Here is a 17,329-nt window from a genome sequence, read left to right as displayed (position 1 = left end):
TATATAAGTAAATAAATAAATAAACAAAAAAAAATTGCGATTTCGAATAGAATTTTCTCAAACACTTTTAAATTAACTATAATTATTTAAATATATTGCACAGACACTACAGTGCTTGTATGCCCTGAAATTGTACCTTATTATTTTAAATTTAATGAGGCATTAAATTTGCTCGTCAGTAGAGTCCCTTTCTTATTTTTAAAGACGTCATTCAAGTTTGCTCATCAGTAGAGTACCCTTTCTTATTTTTAAAGATGTCATTTAAGTTTGCTCGTCAGTAGGGTCCCTTTCTTATTTAAAAATGTCATTCAAGTTTGCTCGTCAGTAGAGTCCCTTTGTTATTTTTAAAGATGTCATTCAAGTTTGCTCGTCAGTAGAGTCCTTTTCTTATTTTTAAAAATGTCATTTAAGTTTGCTCGTCAGTAGAGTCCTTTTCTTATTTTTAAAGACGTCATTCAAGTTTGCTCGTCAGTAAAGTCCCTTTTCTTATTTCGAAAGATGTCATTTAAGTTTGCTCGTCAGTAGAGTCCCTTTCTTATTTGTAAAGATGTCATTAGTTTGCTCATCAGTAGAGTCCTTTTCTTTTTTTTAAAAGCGTCATTCAAGTTTGCTCGTCAGTAGAGTCCTTTTCTTATTACTAAAGATGTCATTCAAGTTTGCTCGTCAGTAGAGTCCCTTTCTTATTTCGAAAGATGTCATTTAAGTTTGCTCGTCAGTAGAGTCCCTTTCTTATTTTAAAGATGTCATTTAAGTTCGCTCGTCATCGTGAGTCCTTTATTATTTTTGAAGATGTCATTCAAGTTTGCTCGTCAGTAAAGTCCCATTCTTATTTGTAAAATTTGTCATTCAAGTTTGCTCGTCAGTAGAGTCCTTTTCTTATTTGTAAAGAATCATTTTCATATTTCTTAATTGGTTCATTTCACTATTCATTTGAATAGTGCTCGTCAAGACCTTTCATTTGATACCCAACATGCCTATATTTGAAGTAAAACTTGTAAACACATGTTTAAAGCCGAGTTCGGCAACCCATTAGTCGGCTTTTTATTATATCTCTTGTAACTTTTGAACGGTTTGTCCGATTTGAATGAAATATTCGGCGAATTTGTGCTAAATTAAATTGTCTATAATATTGTCCAACAGTAATCCTCATTGAGATACATGGAATTGCCTTTAAATTTAAAATTATTTGAAAGCATTTGAAAGTACAGAACGCTATAGGTTTTTTTAGTCCGTAATTGGTAGATTTGGATAGTGCCCGTTGAGACCTTTCATTTGATACCCAACATCCCTATATTTGAAGTAAAACTTAAACACATGTTTAAAGCCGAGTTCGGCAACCCATTAGTTGCTTTTTATTATATCTCTTGTAACTTTTGAACGGTTTGTCCGATTTGAATGGAATATTCGGCGAATTTGTGCTAAATTAAATTGTCTATGATATTATACAACCGTAATCCATAACAAGATACATGAAATTGCCTTTGAATTTTTGAAATAACTTCAGGCGTTTTTGAGCAAACGTCTAAGAAAGGTCAAAACTCTACTCACATCACACATTCTTTTCCCAAATTTGGTCCCATTCGATTCAGAATGGCTTAAAACATCGAGTAAACATAAAATTACCGAATCGAAACATAAAATTACCGAATTATTAAACTGAATCTGTTTATCACTTACCAGTAGATATTTGGACATAGTCCAAAGTGCAGTCATCACTCTGCTCCAATCTAAATCAAAAAAGTCGAAGGCAACATGAAAGCTTTCTGGTGCTGAAAATATCCATTCGCAGTTCAGCATTGCATCATAACCATTGGGAAATCCTGGTGATGTTAGATTTTGTATAACTCCTGGTGTCAATTCAAGGACTTTACCTTTGGAACCACAACCAGTAACTGCAAAACAAATATAATGGATATATGCTGTGGGTAAAGGATATATGTGGTCGGTAAGTTTCTACTTACTGTTGGATGCAAGTTCAGTGGCATCAGGAATAACTCTTTTAGTTTGCGTCCAATCGATCAAAAATCTTGATCCTAAACGATACCAATCGTTCTTCAATTCTAAATAAACCACATTACTGGTACTTTGGACAGGGTCAGGAGCACGAGCACCACAGGCGTTCACCAATTCAGGAGCGTTGTCGTCGTAACCATCAAAGATCTAAAACATAAATAATTATAATACAAATATAATAAATCTAATACAAATATAATAAATATAATAAATCGTGGTTCAGTATTATCTCAGACAAACAAAATATTAAGCTCGGTGTCCCTCAGAGCTCAATTCTCGGACCATTATTATTTCTCATCTACATAAACGATCTGCCAAAATGTACAGATCTCTGTAAATTTATTCTTTTTGCCGACGACACTAGTGTGATTATAAAAACCAATTCTTTAGAAGAAGTAAATAATAAATTAAATCTAGTTATGAAGTCAATTTCGAATTGGTTCAATTCTAATAATCTTTTGCTCAATAATGACAAAACCCAAATTATGTCTTTCCGAACAGTAAATAGGATAAGTCATGAGATCAATTCTTTAACTATCAATAGCATTAAATTTGAATTTTCCTCAGTCTCAAAATTTCTAGGCATCCAATTACACAAAAACTTAAACTGGGACAATCATATTCATTCCATACTTGTACCTAAGTTAACTAAAACCAGTTTCATGTTGAGAATTCTTAAATCAAAAGTTAGTTTAAATTGCCTTCTTTCAATTTATTATTCTAATTTCTATTCGCATCTCGCTTATGGAATACAATTCTGAGGATTCTCATCGTCCTTAAAGGATATATTCAAAATACAGAAAAGAGCATTAAGAATAATTTTTTCCCTCAGTTCCTTGTCCTCATGTAGGAATCTTTTCCGACAATTTAACATTCTCACTGTTCCCTGTATATTTTTACTAATTACGTTGTCATTCATAAAGAATAATCCCGAACGCTTCAACCTATCCTCCATGTTGAATTCCTATTATAAAACAAGAAATTTGACTATAAAAGGACCAACTTTTAAACTGAAAACATCTTTTAATACCATAGACGGAAGAGGAGTACAGCTATTTAATCTACTCCCACTACATATTAGGAAACTGAATGATCGTCAATTTCATAATACTATTGTTAAACTTTTAAAAGCTGAAAGTTTCTACGATACTTCTGAGTTTGCCAATTTCGATATCAAACGTTATTTTGATAATGAAATGCCTACTGATAATAATTGATATTTTTTTCCAACAGTTACAATTTTTTTCCCTTTTCGATACTTTTTCTAATTTTTATTCTAAATTATTTCAACATTTTCCTACATAAAATACTTAAATTTATCATTGCAATTATTTTCATATTATATATTCTTTTTTGATACTGCTCTTAATTTTTATTTTCCAGATATGTGACTCAAATAAAAATTGCATAACGGATATTTAAAGGACTTTTTTTACCATCAGAAGACTCTCAAGATCTACAACAATTATATTATTTGAATTTTATTACTTTTTTTTCCTTCAAGTTATTGTATTAGATATTACTAATGTTAGGCTTAATATTGTTTAATAGTTGTATTTTACTGTAATTAATTCAATTAAGATAATTTATTTTCTGTAATTATTAAATCTATTCCTGTATCCGTAAATAAATAAATAAATATTATAAATATTATAAATATAAATATTATAAATATAAATATTATAAATATTATAATATCTTATTGGTTCATACAATAAGTAGTAATGGTACCTTTAAATAAAGATGACACTCAGAATCACTATATCCGTCTATGTAGAAGTCTCGGAATGACATGGATATCACATGTTGAGAATCGACCATTATTCTCCAATGGTAGGTACCAGTTAGGATGAATTCATTTGGATACATTGGTGATGCTATTTGTCCCGATGTGTTTCCGACGATTTCGTTACCATGGACTAAAGAAAGGTAATTGATTGATGAATAGTGTATATAAATTGTTTCCACGATTATCTTACCATAAGTGAAATGTGCCATGAAGCCTTTAGAAGTACCATCTTCGCCAGATCTGAATTTTATCCACAAGGGTTCGCTGGAGACAACTCTGTATTCATCTGTACGTTCTCCACAAAGGGTTTCTGGAATCAATTTTTACATTTTTCAAGTTAAAGATCAAGCAATCAGAAAATTCAGTTTATAATTTCAATCTTACCCACAAGTTCTCCAACGCCATCATTTTTCCTGATCTCCAAAAAGTCATTATTACAAAAATCGTCCTCTTTCTGAATATCCATAACTTCGATAACAACGTCGATTTTGTTGCCAGGACTTGTGGGTAAAATCCAAACGCATTCTGCATTATTCGGGTACGATCCTGGATAATTTGGTGATGTAAAAGTGCCTTCTGCAGCCAACAAAGTTCCGCCACAGGCTGAAATAGGAATAGAAATAGGAATTGAAATTTACCAGGCAAAATAGCGTTATCTTATGCTTGTTTCTTGTTAGTGAAACTGTGAATATTTCTACAAAACTACTACAAAACAAGATTCTACAAATAAAAGAACAAATTAAAGTAACAGTAGGGACTCTACTAACGAGCAAATTGAAATAAAAAAGGAAATAATTCTACTGACAAATCACTTAAAGTAAAAGAAGAAAAGACACTACTGACAAGCAAATTAAAATAAAACAAGACTCTACTCACGAGCAAATTAATTTAAATAGAAGGACTCTACTGACGAGCAAATTATAATAAAAGGACTCTACTGACGAGCAAATTGAAATAAAAGAAGAAAGGACTCTACTAACGAGCAAATTAAAATAAATAAAAGAAGAACTCTACTCACGAGCAAATTAAAGTAAAAGAGGAAATAATTCTACTGACGAATCACTTAAAGTAAAAGAAGAAAGGACTCTACTGACAAGCAGATTAAAATAAAAAAGGATTTTACTGACAAGCAAATTGAAATAAAAAAGGACTCTACTGACAAGCAAATGAAAATGAAAAAAGGACTCTACTGACAAGCAAATTAAAATGAAAAAGGACTCCACTAGCGAGCAAATTAAAATAAAAGGAGGACTCTACTGACGAGCAAATTTAAATAAACAAAGGAAGGATTCTACTGACGAGCAACGTGGTATAAAATAAAAAAGAACTCTACTAACTAGCAAATTAAAATAAAATATGGACCTTACTGACGAGCAAATTAAAAAGAAAAAAGGACTCTACTGACGAGCAAATTAAAAAAAAAGAAAGGACTCTACCGACGAGCAACTTAAAATCAGTAGAGTTCTTTTTTATTTTATTTCACTAAGACTTTGCTACTAACGAGCAAATTAAAGTGGAAGAAAAAAGAACTCTACTGAAAAAATATCAAAGAACAAAATTTAAAACATCAAAATAAATAATAAGAGAACAAAATTCAAAAGAATGAATATTATGATTGTATGAACAAAATTCAGAACAAGAAATAAATAAAAACAAATTTAAAAAAATTGCAAAGCATATCAAGAAATAAAATATTATTAAAACAAAACCAGTAGAACACAAAATTTTAAAGAAAAAATCTTATGATAATTGCACCATGTGGAATTCTGTTCTCATAACATTCTTCCTTGCTTGTTTGCATGTAAAATACGCCTGATCGCACGGCAACTAAATAGATATTTTTACACATTAAGTTTATTACTTTACCTGTATCCAAAACTGAATACGTCAACGAGAACGTCCTATAAATTGGAAAATATCCTTCGGTTCCCTTAACAATAGTCAAAGCATTACCCTGGCTGGTGATACTTGGTGGAATTTTATTTCCACAATAGTGTCCGAGCAAAGGACCTTCAATAGAATCACCTTCAAACACCTAAACAAGATAAAAAATTAAAATCAGATATATATATATATATATATATATATATATATATATTGAATTGAATAAAGACGACGGCTGACTGTGCTTGTGCTATCTTTGTTAGAAACAAATAATTATGTGTTTTATACATTTTTACATTTACCTTTTTCGGTTCTTTCTTAAATTATTTTTGTTTTCTTACAGTAGTAGAATGATTGTGTGTTTTTTCCTGATCTGCTGAATGATGAAACACATCTAGTCTCAAAACGTATAAAAAAATTAAAATGGACTATCTACATTGGACGCATTGGCTGTTTTATTTAATTCAATATGTTTCCATGTCGAACAAAAAATCCTCAAGATATATATATATATATATATATATATATATATATATATATTCATAAGACTTTTTATTACCTTGAAGTAGTTCTCCGTGCAATTTCCATCATCAGTTTCAAAGTAATTCATAACTCTAAAATTAGTTATGATAACTGTAACCTTCTGGGCAGGATCAGAAGCCTGGATTATCCACGTGCAATTATTGCCTATATTAGAGAGTTGTGCCAATGGTTCTAATACGCCTGAACTGTTGGTTACTATTCTTGCACCGCAAGCCTAAATAAAAAATAAAAATAATATTTAGTTACTGAGGGAGATGCAAGATATTGCGTTGTGGGGAAAAGAGATAGAGCTATACGTTTCGGCGTTGGAGCGAAGAGAGCGACTATATAGTTCGGTGTGAAAGGATAGAGTAAGGTATATATTTGAATTTAATGTGATATTAATTTTGAACTAGTAGTGTGTGGCATCGTGTGTTAAGACAATTTGCTGGAACTTCCCGTACGCGATGAAATATTCAAGAAATATTAAACGTTTTCAAATATATTATTACAAATGCTGTAACTTTCATTATTTTTGTTATCTTGTTATATCTGAGCAAATCAAATGTGAATCATAAATCAATCAATTTATCTCCAGAACATTAATAATCGTCATTTCATTTCGAATTCAATTTCAAAAAAAAAAAATAGTTGCCTAATTTACACAAAATTGAAAAAGTGCTCCGATATAGTCACAGTTTAAACACATTTGCAAATAATTCCGTGCGACACTTTCACTTATACTGTGCTTAGCTTGGCGGCATTTTCACATTTTTAAATAGTTTTCACAAAATTGAAAAATTTCTCTAGTACAAAAACTGTCTAAACGCACTTGGGTAAACATTTGTACCAGGGTGGCGCTTAGACTGTGCTTAGCCTGGGTAATTTTTTAAGTTTTTAATCCAAAATTATAAAAATATTTTATAGAAAATAAAAAAATATGTAATAATTTTTTTTCCTCAAAAGCAATTGTTTTGTCAATACAAGCAGAAAGTCAGTAGAGTCCCTTGTTTTTTTTTCAATTGAAATTTAGTTTGCTCATAAGTAGAGTCCTCTTTGTTTTTGGTCGACATACAGTTTGCTCGTCAGTAGAGTTCTTTTTTAATTTTTTCATCTTTACTAGACCTTTTTTTCTACCTACTAGGCTGATAATAATTTGCTTGTCAGTAGAGTCCCTTTTTTAGTTTGAAATTTAATTTAGTAGTCAGTAGAGTCCTCTTGTTTTGGTCGACAAGCAATTTGCTCGTCAGTAAAGTCCTTTTTTACTATCTCATTTTTATTGGACTCACTTTTCCTTCTTTCATATTTATAATAATTCGTTCGTCAGTAGAGTCCCTTGTTAATTTTTTGGATCGAAATACAGTTTGCTTTTCAGTACAGTCCTTTTTTTCTTTACTGAACATTCATTTTCATCTTGTTTTTAATAATTTGCTTGTCAGTAGAGTCTCTTTCTAGTATTTTTTAGATTAAAATTTAATTTGCTCGTTAGTAGAGTCCCTTTTATTTTTTCATCTGCAAATTAAAAATTCAAAAAATTACCCAGGCTAAGCACAGTCTAAGCGCCACTCTGGTACAAATGTTTTCGCAAGTGCGTTTAGACTGTTTGTGTACTGGAGCATTATTCGAATTTTGTGAAAAACTATTGAAAAATGTGAAAATGCCGCCAAGCTAAGCACAGTATAAGTGAAAATGTCGCATAGAATTATTTGCAAATGCGTTTAGACTGTGATTATACGGGAGCACTTTTTCAATTTTGAGTAAATTAGGCAACATTTTTTTTTTTAAATTGAATTCGAAATGAAATGACGATTGTTAATGTTCTGGAGATGAATTGATTTATGATTTACATTTGATTTGCTCAGATATAACAAAGATAGCAAAAATAATGGAAGTTACAGTATTTGTAATAATGTATTTGAAGACGTTTAAAATTTCTCGAATATTTCATTACGGTACGGGAAGTTCGAGCAATTTGCCTTAAGGCACGATTTTTTTTTCGATTTTGGTTTATTAATCTATTGTTTTTTCTACTTACCGTTGAAAAATTTGCCTTGAATCCCTTAGCAGTATATATTTGATCACTCTTAAAATGCACCAGCAAAGTGTTACCACTTGCTTTGTAAGCGGTAGGACTTGGCATGGTATTACCACAATGGTTCATCAGTAATTTATCTGGATTTTCTTCTTCGCCATCATAAATCTGAAAATAATAAATAAAAAGCAATCAGTCTTGCATCAATTATTATTTATTTATTTATTTATTTATTCATTTTAAATATATAGCCCACAGATTTCTTCCAAGAGGACTCAAAAATATTATTATCTTACATAATGAATAACAATTAAAATATATACAAAATTACAATATATAGTTATTAACATAAAATGCTTAACATAAAATTACATATAATGCAGATTGTAACAATATTATTTATTAACAGAATAAGATAAAATAAAGAGATGTTTGAAAAGAAAATAAAAAGGTTAACTTGTGCAGATGGAGATTATTTGATTAGGTGAAGTGTTTTAAATATCTATTTCATTATTAATTAAGTTAAAGTTAGAGGACATAAGTAGAATAGGCGAATTTAAAAGACAATTAGATTTAGGAGTAGGATAATTGAAAAAAAAAGTGCGCGTAAGGATCACACGCGATTGAAGTAAAAATTATTTGCTACTGTATAAAGTAGCAAATTTAAGTTGAGTAAAAATAAATACATCATATAACAATTTTAAATAATATTTATTAGTAATATGGTAACACTCGTGATGCACACATTTATTAGTGTCGTCAATCATTATACACATTTATATAATGATAAACTATAAATTATATATTTATGATTGCATTAAAAATATGCATAATATTTACAAACAATAATGTAATCAAAGTCTTGAAACTTGAAATATGTCATGATCGTTTTAAAGTAATTGCTGATTAATAAATTCTATAATATTCCTTCACACAGTGGATTATGTTAAACAACGCCTAAACAAATATTGTTTTTGCAAATTAACTCATCCTGTAACAATTGTGTTTGAAGAGCTTCATGTAATTAAAATTAACATACATTCATTTACTGTTTGTATTTTTTTACTTTTTCGCTGACGATATAATCTCATTCCTCGAACAGCTGTAATATCCGTCTTGCCTAACAAATTGAAGCCATACTTTTATATTTGTTTTATTTATTAAGCCCTGCACATAGCTTGATCTATGAATTAATTAACCTTTCAGATACAGTATCTAGTTTAGGTAGATAATTTGGTATAGGTGGAAATACAAACCCGTTAAATTTACACAAAGTGGGAATTTTACCCGAATTTAATGCCTTTCGACAAGTTTGACATCCAACCTGATTATTTGAATCAATATTAAAAAAAACATTATTAAGAATTTGTTTTTGAGCATCATTTGATATTTCTAAGCTACTTTGAAGCCAAAGTCGATCACACACAAAACATATAGCCAAAGCTATCATTTCTTACGCAGCGCAGATTTTTCCTTAGTTTCATTATTTATTTGCGATCATTTGCACTACAATTATTTATGGGGGACGGGATAAAATATTCTTCCGATCCTGACATTTTTATTAACTCACGAATTATACTGCTAACCCATGCCGCGCCTAAAGAAGTTTTACTTCAAAAATAATTGTGAACGCAATTATGCAATTTTTTTAGTCTCTTACCTTAACAAAATCAGAAGTGCAGTTCATGTACGATTCCAAATCAAAATCTAAGAAATTGATGGCTGCTACATGACTAGGATGCACTTCAATTATCCATTTGCAGTCTTCATTTGTTGCATAATTTTTAGGGTAGTTTGGCGAATATAAAAATCCATCGTGGCCAACCAGTCTGCCACCACAACCTGGTAGGTAATTGAAACATAAAATATAAATAAAAAGTTCACACGCGATTGAAGTAAAACTTATTTGCTACTGTACAAGATGGCATTTAAGTCAAAAATAAATACATCATATAACAATTTTAAATAATGTTTATTAGTAATATGGTAACACTCGTGTGATGCACACATTTATTAGTGTCGTCAATCATTATACACATTTATATAATGATAAATTATAAATTATATGTTTATACTAGCATTCAAAATATGTATAATATTTAAAAAGAATAATGTAATTTAAGTGATACTTCAAATGCGACATGATCGGTTTGTCATTGTAATTAGCATTTAGAAATGAACCTTTATTAGAAAAATGAAGTAATTGCTGATTAATAACTTCTATAATAGTGGATTATGTTAAGCAACGCCTAAACAAATATTATTTACTGATGATGTAATAATTGTGTTTGAAGATCTTCATGTAATTAAAATTAGCATACATTCATTGACTGCTTGTATTTTTTTAACTTTTTCGCTGGCGATATAATCTCATTCTTTGAACAACTGTAATATCTGTCTTGCCTAAAAAATATTTTCTATTTTAATAACTTCAAAGATTTATAGAAACTACAAGTTCATTTTTGATTTTATTTTTAGTTTTGCTCGTCAGTAGAGTCCCTTTTTAATGTTATTTTTAGATTGCTCGTCAGTAGAGTCCATTTTTCTTTAATTTTTAATTTAATCATCAGTAGAGTCTCTTTGAATTTTTATTTTTATTTTGCTCGTCAGTAGAGTCCCATTTTCTTCCATTTTTAATTCAATTATCAGTAGAGTTTATTTTTCTTTTATTTTTAGTTTTGTTCGTCAGTAGAGTCCTTTCCAATGTTATTTTTAGATTGCTCGCCAGTAGAGTCTCTTTGAATTTTATTTTTATTTTGCTCGTCAGTAGTAGTGAGTCTGCTCTCTTTTCATTTTCAGTTTGGTCGTTAGTAGAGTCCCTTTTTATTTACGAATAATATAGATATAATTTCTAATTAATTTTTTATTAAATCAAGATTAATTAAACTACGTTACTTTTTTATTTTTCATCTTGTAGTATAGTAGTATAGCAAATAAATTTTACTTCAATCGCGTGTGAACCTTACGCGCACTTTTTTTTTAAATTAAGGATTTACTTAAGAATGTCTTATTTTATTTTAATTATATCAATTTTTGATAATGTGTCACAATAAATAGCTTAAAATAATAAATATTGTCCGAGTAATAGACATGAGAGACAGTCGCAAGATGAAACAATAGGTCAACTTGCCTCAAGGCAAATCCCGAACACGAATTTGCATGTGACATATCATTTGAAAGAACTCAAAGAGCAGACACGAATTTAGTAATTGTTTTTGATTTTATATCATTGTGTAATTAAATTCTTTGGAAATTCATATTGACTGAGGTGCAACTTGCCGCAAGGCAAATCCCGAACACTAATTTTGCGTGTGACTAATAATATTCAGTATGTGACATATCATTTGAAAAGGCTCGAAGAACAGAATCCGAATTTAGTATTTGTTTTTGATTTTATATCATTATTTAACTTAATTCCTTTAAATTTCGCATTAACCAAAAGTGCAACTTGCCTCAAGGCAAATCCCGAACACTAATTTGCATGTGACATATCATTTGAAAGGTCTTAAAAAGCGAATACGAATTCAGCATTTGCATTAATTTTATACCATCATGTAACTTAACCCTTTCCACTGAGATACCGCGCTGCGGGGGCAAAATACATATAATTTTGCAATTCGCGAGTGAAACGGGTTAATTCTCTTTGTTTGATATCATCACTATTACTATTACTCAGTCCTGGTACAGTTTTGTACGAAGCCTTAAAACCTTTCCCACTGAACGAACTATCAGCAAAAAATCTCACCAGCAAGTAGTTACCATTGGACCTGGTAGCTGCAGAAGTAGTGTTTTTTGAAGGAGTATGCCTTGGGAATGGATAGATAAGTTGGGAGGAATTTACAGTTTTACCATCGTAGACCTAAAAGGTAACAGATAAATTAGTTATTAAGGAATTCAATGTCAAAAAAATAGTTGTCAAAATTTAGACAAAATGAAAAAGTGCTCCCGCATAGTCACAGTCTAAACGCATTTGCAAATAATTCTGTGCGACATTCACTTATACCGTGCTAAGCTTGGCGGCATTTTCACATTTATGTATAGTTTTCACAAAATTGGAAAAGTGCTCCAGTGCACAAACAGTCTAAACGTACTTGGGTAAACATTTGTACTAGAGTGGCCTTAGACTGTGCTTAGCCTGGGTCATTTTTGCATTTTTGTATTTAGTATTTTTCATCATCAACTGTATTTTACCAGACATGAAGAAAATAAAAAGGACTCTACTGACATGCAAACTATATTTTGCATTATATGAACTGACGAGCAAACTGAAATACTCGTCTGCTCGTCAGTAGAGTCCCCTTTTATATATTAAAATATATAAGTAGAGTCCTTTTATTAATTCCAGATTCGTTTGCCCGTCAGTAGAGTCCCTTTTTTATTACTAGATTAGTTTGTTCGTCAGTAGAGTCCCATTTTTAATTCTAGATTAAGTTTGCTCGTCAGTAGAGTCCCATTTTTATTTCTAGATTAGTTTGCTCGTCAGTAGAGTCCCTTTTTTAATACTAGATTAGTTTGTTTGTCAGTAGAATCCCTTTTTAATTCTAGATTAGTTTGCTCGTCAGTAGAGTCCTTTTTTTAATACTAAAAATGCGGACATACAAAACACACACACACACACACATCCATTTAGTTTCTGAGGTATGTTCTTTAAAAATGTTCAGAAACCTTCAAAACGTCGAGAAATGCAAAAATTTTCATTTTTGATTTTCGGCCCATTACTATAACTACCCTAAGGGAAGTTAAAAATATATAATCGCCTAATTTGCATAAAATTGAAAAAATGCTCCGGTATAGTCACAGTCTAAACGCATTTGCAAGTAATTCTGTGCTACATTTTCAACTATACTGTGCTTAGCTTGGCGGCATTTTCAATAGTTTTCACAAAATTTGAAAAGCGCTCCAGTACATAAACAGTCTGAACGCACTTAGGTAAACATTTGTACCAGAGTGGCGCTTAGACTGTGCTTAGCCTGGGAAATTTTTTGAATTCTTATTCCAAAATACTTTAAATTTAAACAAAAATATTTTATGGAAAATAAAAAAATTAAAGGGACTCTACTGACGATCAAATTAAAATGTTGACAGAAAAAAAGAACTTTACTGATGTCAATACAAATAGAGACTTTACTGACGAGAATATTAAAAAAAAGGTTCTTTACTAACAAGCAAATTAAAGTGTCAATAAAATAAAGGAACTTCACTGATGAGCAAATTTAAAATGTCATTACAAAAAGGGATTCTACTGACGAGTATTTTAGAAAAGGAATCCAAAATCACAAAAATATTTTATGGAAAATAAAAAAAGATGTAATAATTTTAATATACATTGAAATATACAAAAGTTTTGACTTACAGTGATTCCATCAAAGGCACAATTTGATGACGCTTCCATATCGACATCCTCCATTTGAAAATGTATGCTTTGACCAAAATCAGTTTTGATCAACCATTCGCAAACTACATTGTGGGGATATTCATGAGGGTAATTTGGTGATTGGATTGTGCCTTCGGGTTTGGTTAAAATGCCTCCACAACCTAGAAAGAGATCAGAGAGCTCGAAAAGCAGAATACGAATCTATTATTTGTTTTAATTAATTTTATAATATATTGTGACGCCAATGGATGGGTGGAAGAATGGGATGATGAAAGGCAACTTGCCTAAAAGGCAATTTTGGTACAGATTTATGCATGTGATATATCATTTGAAAGGACTCGACGAGAAGAATACGAATTTAGTACTTGTTATTAATTTTACACTGTCATATTACATAATTGTGATCAAATTCGTATTAACCGAAAATGCAACTTGCCTCAAGGCAAATCCTGAACACTAATTTGCATGCGATATATCATTTGAAAGAGCTCGAAGAGCAGAATACGAATTTAGAGTTAATTTTATAATACGTTCTGGCGCCAATAAATGGATGGAAGAATGGGATGATGAAGAGCAACTTGCCAATAGGCATTTTTGGTACAGATTTATGCATGTGATATATCATTTGAAAGGGCTCGAAGATTAGAATACGAATTTAGTATTTGTTTTTAATTTTATACCATCTTGTATGACAATTCTCTTGAAATTCATATTAACTAAAAGTGCAACTTGCCAATAGGTACCATCATCAATAAAAAGATAATCAAGTATAAAATATGGCAGAGATCAAAATAATATTAAACTATCCCTACGGCACGTGTCATTAGTCTTTTGACTATTTTCCATTCATATATGTAATATGTATTATTTTGTTATTATTATTGTAAATATGGTTTTTAGTGATTATTTTTCCCAGGATTAAAAATTTATTTATAAGTTAATTTACTTTTTATTAGTATTTAATATAATAATATATTTTAGTATTGAATATAAGTTTATGTTTTTATATCTTAGGATAGTTATACATGATTATATAAATTGTATAGAAATACGAGGTGTGTTCAAAAAGTACCCGGAATTACTAATAATTAAATTTCGCGGGTCTGGAGAGTCTGATTGTCAAAATTTTTTTTTTTATTGTGTTGGTATACATGCCCCTAAAGTATGATGAAATTTTCAGCTATATTCACTGTTTACTTTGTCTGTGGTAGTCGCTAAGGTTCGACGTGTTTTTCTGAGCTCGGCGATTTTTACAATGGAAGAATTGAAAAAGTCAAAGAATTTGTATTAAATTTTGCGTAAAAAATGAAATAAAGTGTTGCAAAGTGCAAAAATTCCAGAGCCAAACCAGATATGGCTCCGTGTGACTTTTTCCTATTCCCAAAGTTGAAGAGACCCATGAAAGGACGGCGGTTTTCCTCGATTGAAGAAATAAAGGCCGAATCGCCGAGAGTGCTCAAGGACATATCAAAAAGTGAATATCAAGGGTGCTTCGAAAATTGGAAAAAACGCTGGCATAAGTGTATTATATCTGGGGGGGACTACTTTGAAGGGGACCACATTAATGTAGACGAATAAATAAATATTTTTTTGAAAAAACGAAAATTCCGGGTACTTTTTGAACAGACCTCGTATATATGTATAATCTAATATGAATGAAATAAATAAATCTTTAAAAACAAAAACTTGCCAATAGGCATTTTTGATACAAATTTATGCATGTTATATATCATTTGAATGGTCTTGAAGAGCAGAATACGAATTTAGTATTTGTTGCTTATTGTCATCAACGTGTAACTTAATTTTCCTCAAAGTTCATATTAACTGAAAGTGCAACTTGCCTTAAGGAAAATCTCGAACACTAATTTGCATGTGATATATCATTTGAAAGGGCTCAGAGAGTAGAATACGAATTTAGTATTTGCTGCTAATTTTTTATCATCATGCGCGATAAATCTAGTAAAATTCATATTAACTGCAAGAGCAACTTGCCTAAAGGCAAATCTCGAACACTAAATTGCATGTGATATATCATTTAAAAGCTCTCTAAGAGCAGAATTCGAATCTGATATTTGTTTTAATTAATTTTATAATATATTGTGACGACAATGGATGGATGGAAGAATGGGATGATGAAGGGCAAATTGCTAATGTGGCAAATGCTTTGATGTTAAATACTTTACCATGGACAACCCATTCCAGACGAAATCCTGAAGATGCCAAAAGAGAATCTGACTTGAATTTGATGAACAAATTAGATGATAAACTGGTGATTTTAGGTGGTAACTCGCTTCCACAATATCTGCCTCGGAGAGTTTGGGGCGAGTCGTGCTCTTCTCCAGCATCTTTTATCTTGAAAAAATAAATTTATCAACACTAATTTGCATGTGATATGTCATTTGAAAGGGCTCGAGGAGCAGAATATGAATTTAGTATTTGTTGCTAATTTTATATCACTATGTAATATAATTATGGTTCAATTTCGTATTAATTAAAAGTGCAACTTGCCTTAAGGCAAATCCCAAACACTAACTTGCATGTGATATATCATTTGAAAAAGCTCGACGAGGAGAATACAAGTTTTGTACTTGTTTTTGATTTTATATCATCGTGCACCACAATTCTTTTGAAATTCATATTAACCAAAAGTGCAACTTGCCTTAAGGCAAATCTCGAACACCAATTTGCATGTGACATATCATTTGAAAGGGCTCGAAAAGCAGAACACGAATTCAATAATTGTTTTTAATTTAATTATGTCGTGTAATAAAATTATCTTGAAATTCGTATTAACCTAAAGTGCAACTTGCCTCAAGGCAAATCCCAAACACTAATTTGCATGTGATATATCATTTGAAAGGTCTCGAAGAGCAGAATACGAATTTAGTATTTGTTATTGAAATTATATCGTCATTTACCTTAATTCCCTTGAAATTCATATTAACCAAAAGTGCAACTTGCCTCAAGGAAAATCTCGAACACTAATTTGCATGTGATATATCATTTGAAAGGGCTCGGAAAGCAGAATAAATAATTGTATCAACATCAAAAATTGGATAATTATCTTTTCCTTACCTCCAAATAATCATAATTGCACGTCGAATCTATATTCCTAGAATAACTTGGTGAGTCCTCCAAATCAAAATGCGAAAAAGTCACATTTATCTTATTGCCAATGGGTGCATTTATATGCCAAGTGCAATCTTGATCTGGTGGATAATTCGATGGGAAATTGGCACTTTCAATCACACCACGATATCCAGTCAATACATTATTACACACTAAAACAACAAAATAATTAGAATTGTAGTAGACTTTTATTATAAGTCTTTTATTACCTGAGCTATAAGTCAACATAAATCCACGTCCTTCGGTGCTAGGATCAGATCTCATTCTGATAAAAGCGTGATTTCCAGTAAAATCGATGACATTTGGATAATCTGTTGAACTGCAGTATCTGCCCAATTTTTCTGAAGTCATATCCAAACCGTCAAAGAACTATAAAGGAAACAGTTGGTTTTAATCCTACTTAAAATTTACCGGGAAAGTTAAAAATGTCTATCTATTTGCCGTGCGATCAGGCGTATTTTACATATAAACAAGCAAGGAAGAATGTTATGATAACAGAATTCTAGATGGTGAATAAGTTTTTTTCTTTAAAATTTTGTACTCTGTTGGTTTTGTTTCACTAATATTTTATTTCTTGATATGTTTT

General features: G+C 30.7%; 1 protein-coding gene across 1 annotated transcript in view; it reads right to left on the bottom strand.

The window, feature by feature from the left end:
- LOC113386478 (cubilin-like) overlaps nt 1-16,553 on the bottom strand; it is a 56,799-nt gene extending 40,246 nt beyond the window's left edge. Inside the window, exons 1-13 of the mRNA XM_026624258.1 lie at nt 16,533-16,553; nt 15,798-15,966; nt 13,594-13,775; nt 11,805-12,099; nt 9,901-10,082; nt 8,244-8,408; nt 6,246-6,443; nt 5,669-5,837; nt 4,187-4,405; nt 3,993-4,112; nt 3,745-3,932; nt 1,962-2,160; nt 1,678-1,892 (exon numbers count right to left, since the gene is read on the bottom strand). Coding sequence (XP_026480043.1) covers nt 1,678-1,892; nt 1,962-2,160; nt 3,745-3,932; nt 3,993-4,112; nt 4,187-4,405; nt 5,669-5,837; nt 6,246-6,443; nt 8,244-8,408; nt 9,901-10,082; nt 11,805-12,099; nt 13,594-13,775; nt 15,798-15,966; nt 16,533-16,553 — 2,322 coding nt within the window. The remainder of the gene's footprint in view (nt 1-1,677; nt 1,893-1,961; nt 2,161-3,744; nt 3,933-3,992; nt 4,113-4,186; nt 4,406-5,668; nt 5,838-6,245; nt 6,444-8,243; nt 8,409-9,900; nt 10,083-11,804; nt 12,100-13,593; nt 13,776-15,797; nt 15,967-16,532) is intronic.
- Between the last annotated feature and the right edge of the window lie 776 nt (nt 16,554-17,329).

Source organism: Ctenocephalides felis, unplaced genomic scaffold (genome assembly GCF_003426905.1).
Source record: "Ctenocephalides felis isolate EL2017-DRISC unplaced genomic scaffold, ASM342690v1 CF-g0.4_SCAFFOLD_03571, whole genome shotgun sequence".
Taxonomy (NCBI): domain Eukaryota; kingdom Metazoa; phylum Arthropoda; class Insecta; order Siphonaptera; family Pulicidae; genus Ctenocephalides; species Ctenocephalides felis.
Note: the sequence above shows the minus strand (reverse complement) of the source record. Positions and strands in the feature narration are given on the sequence as shown.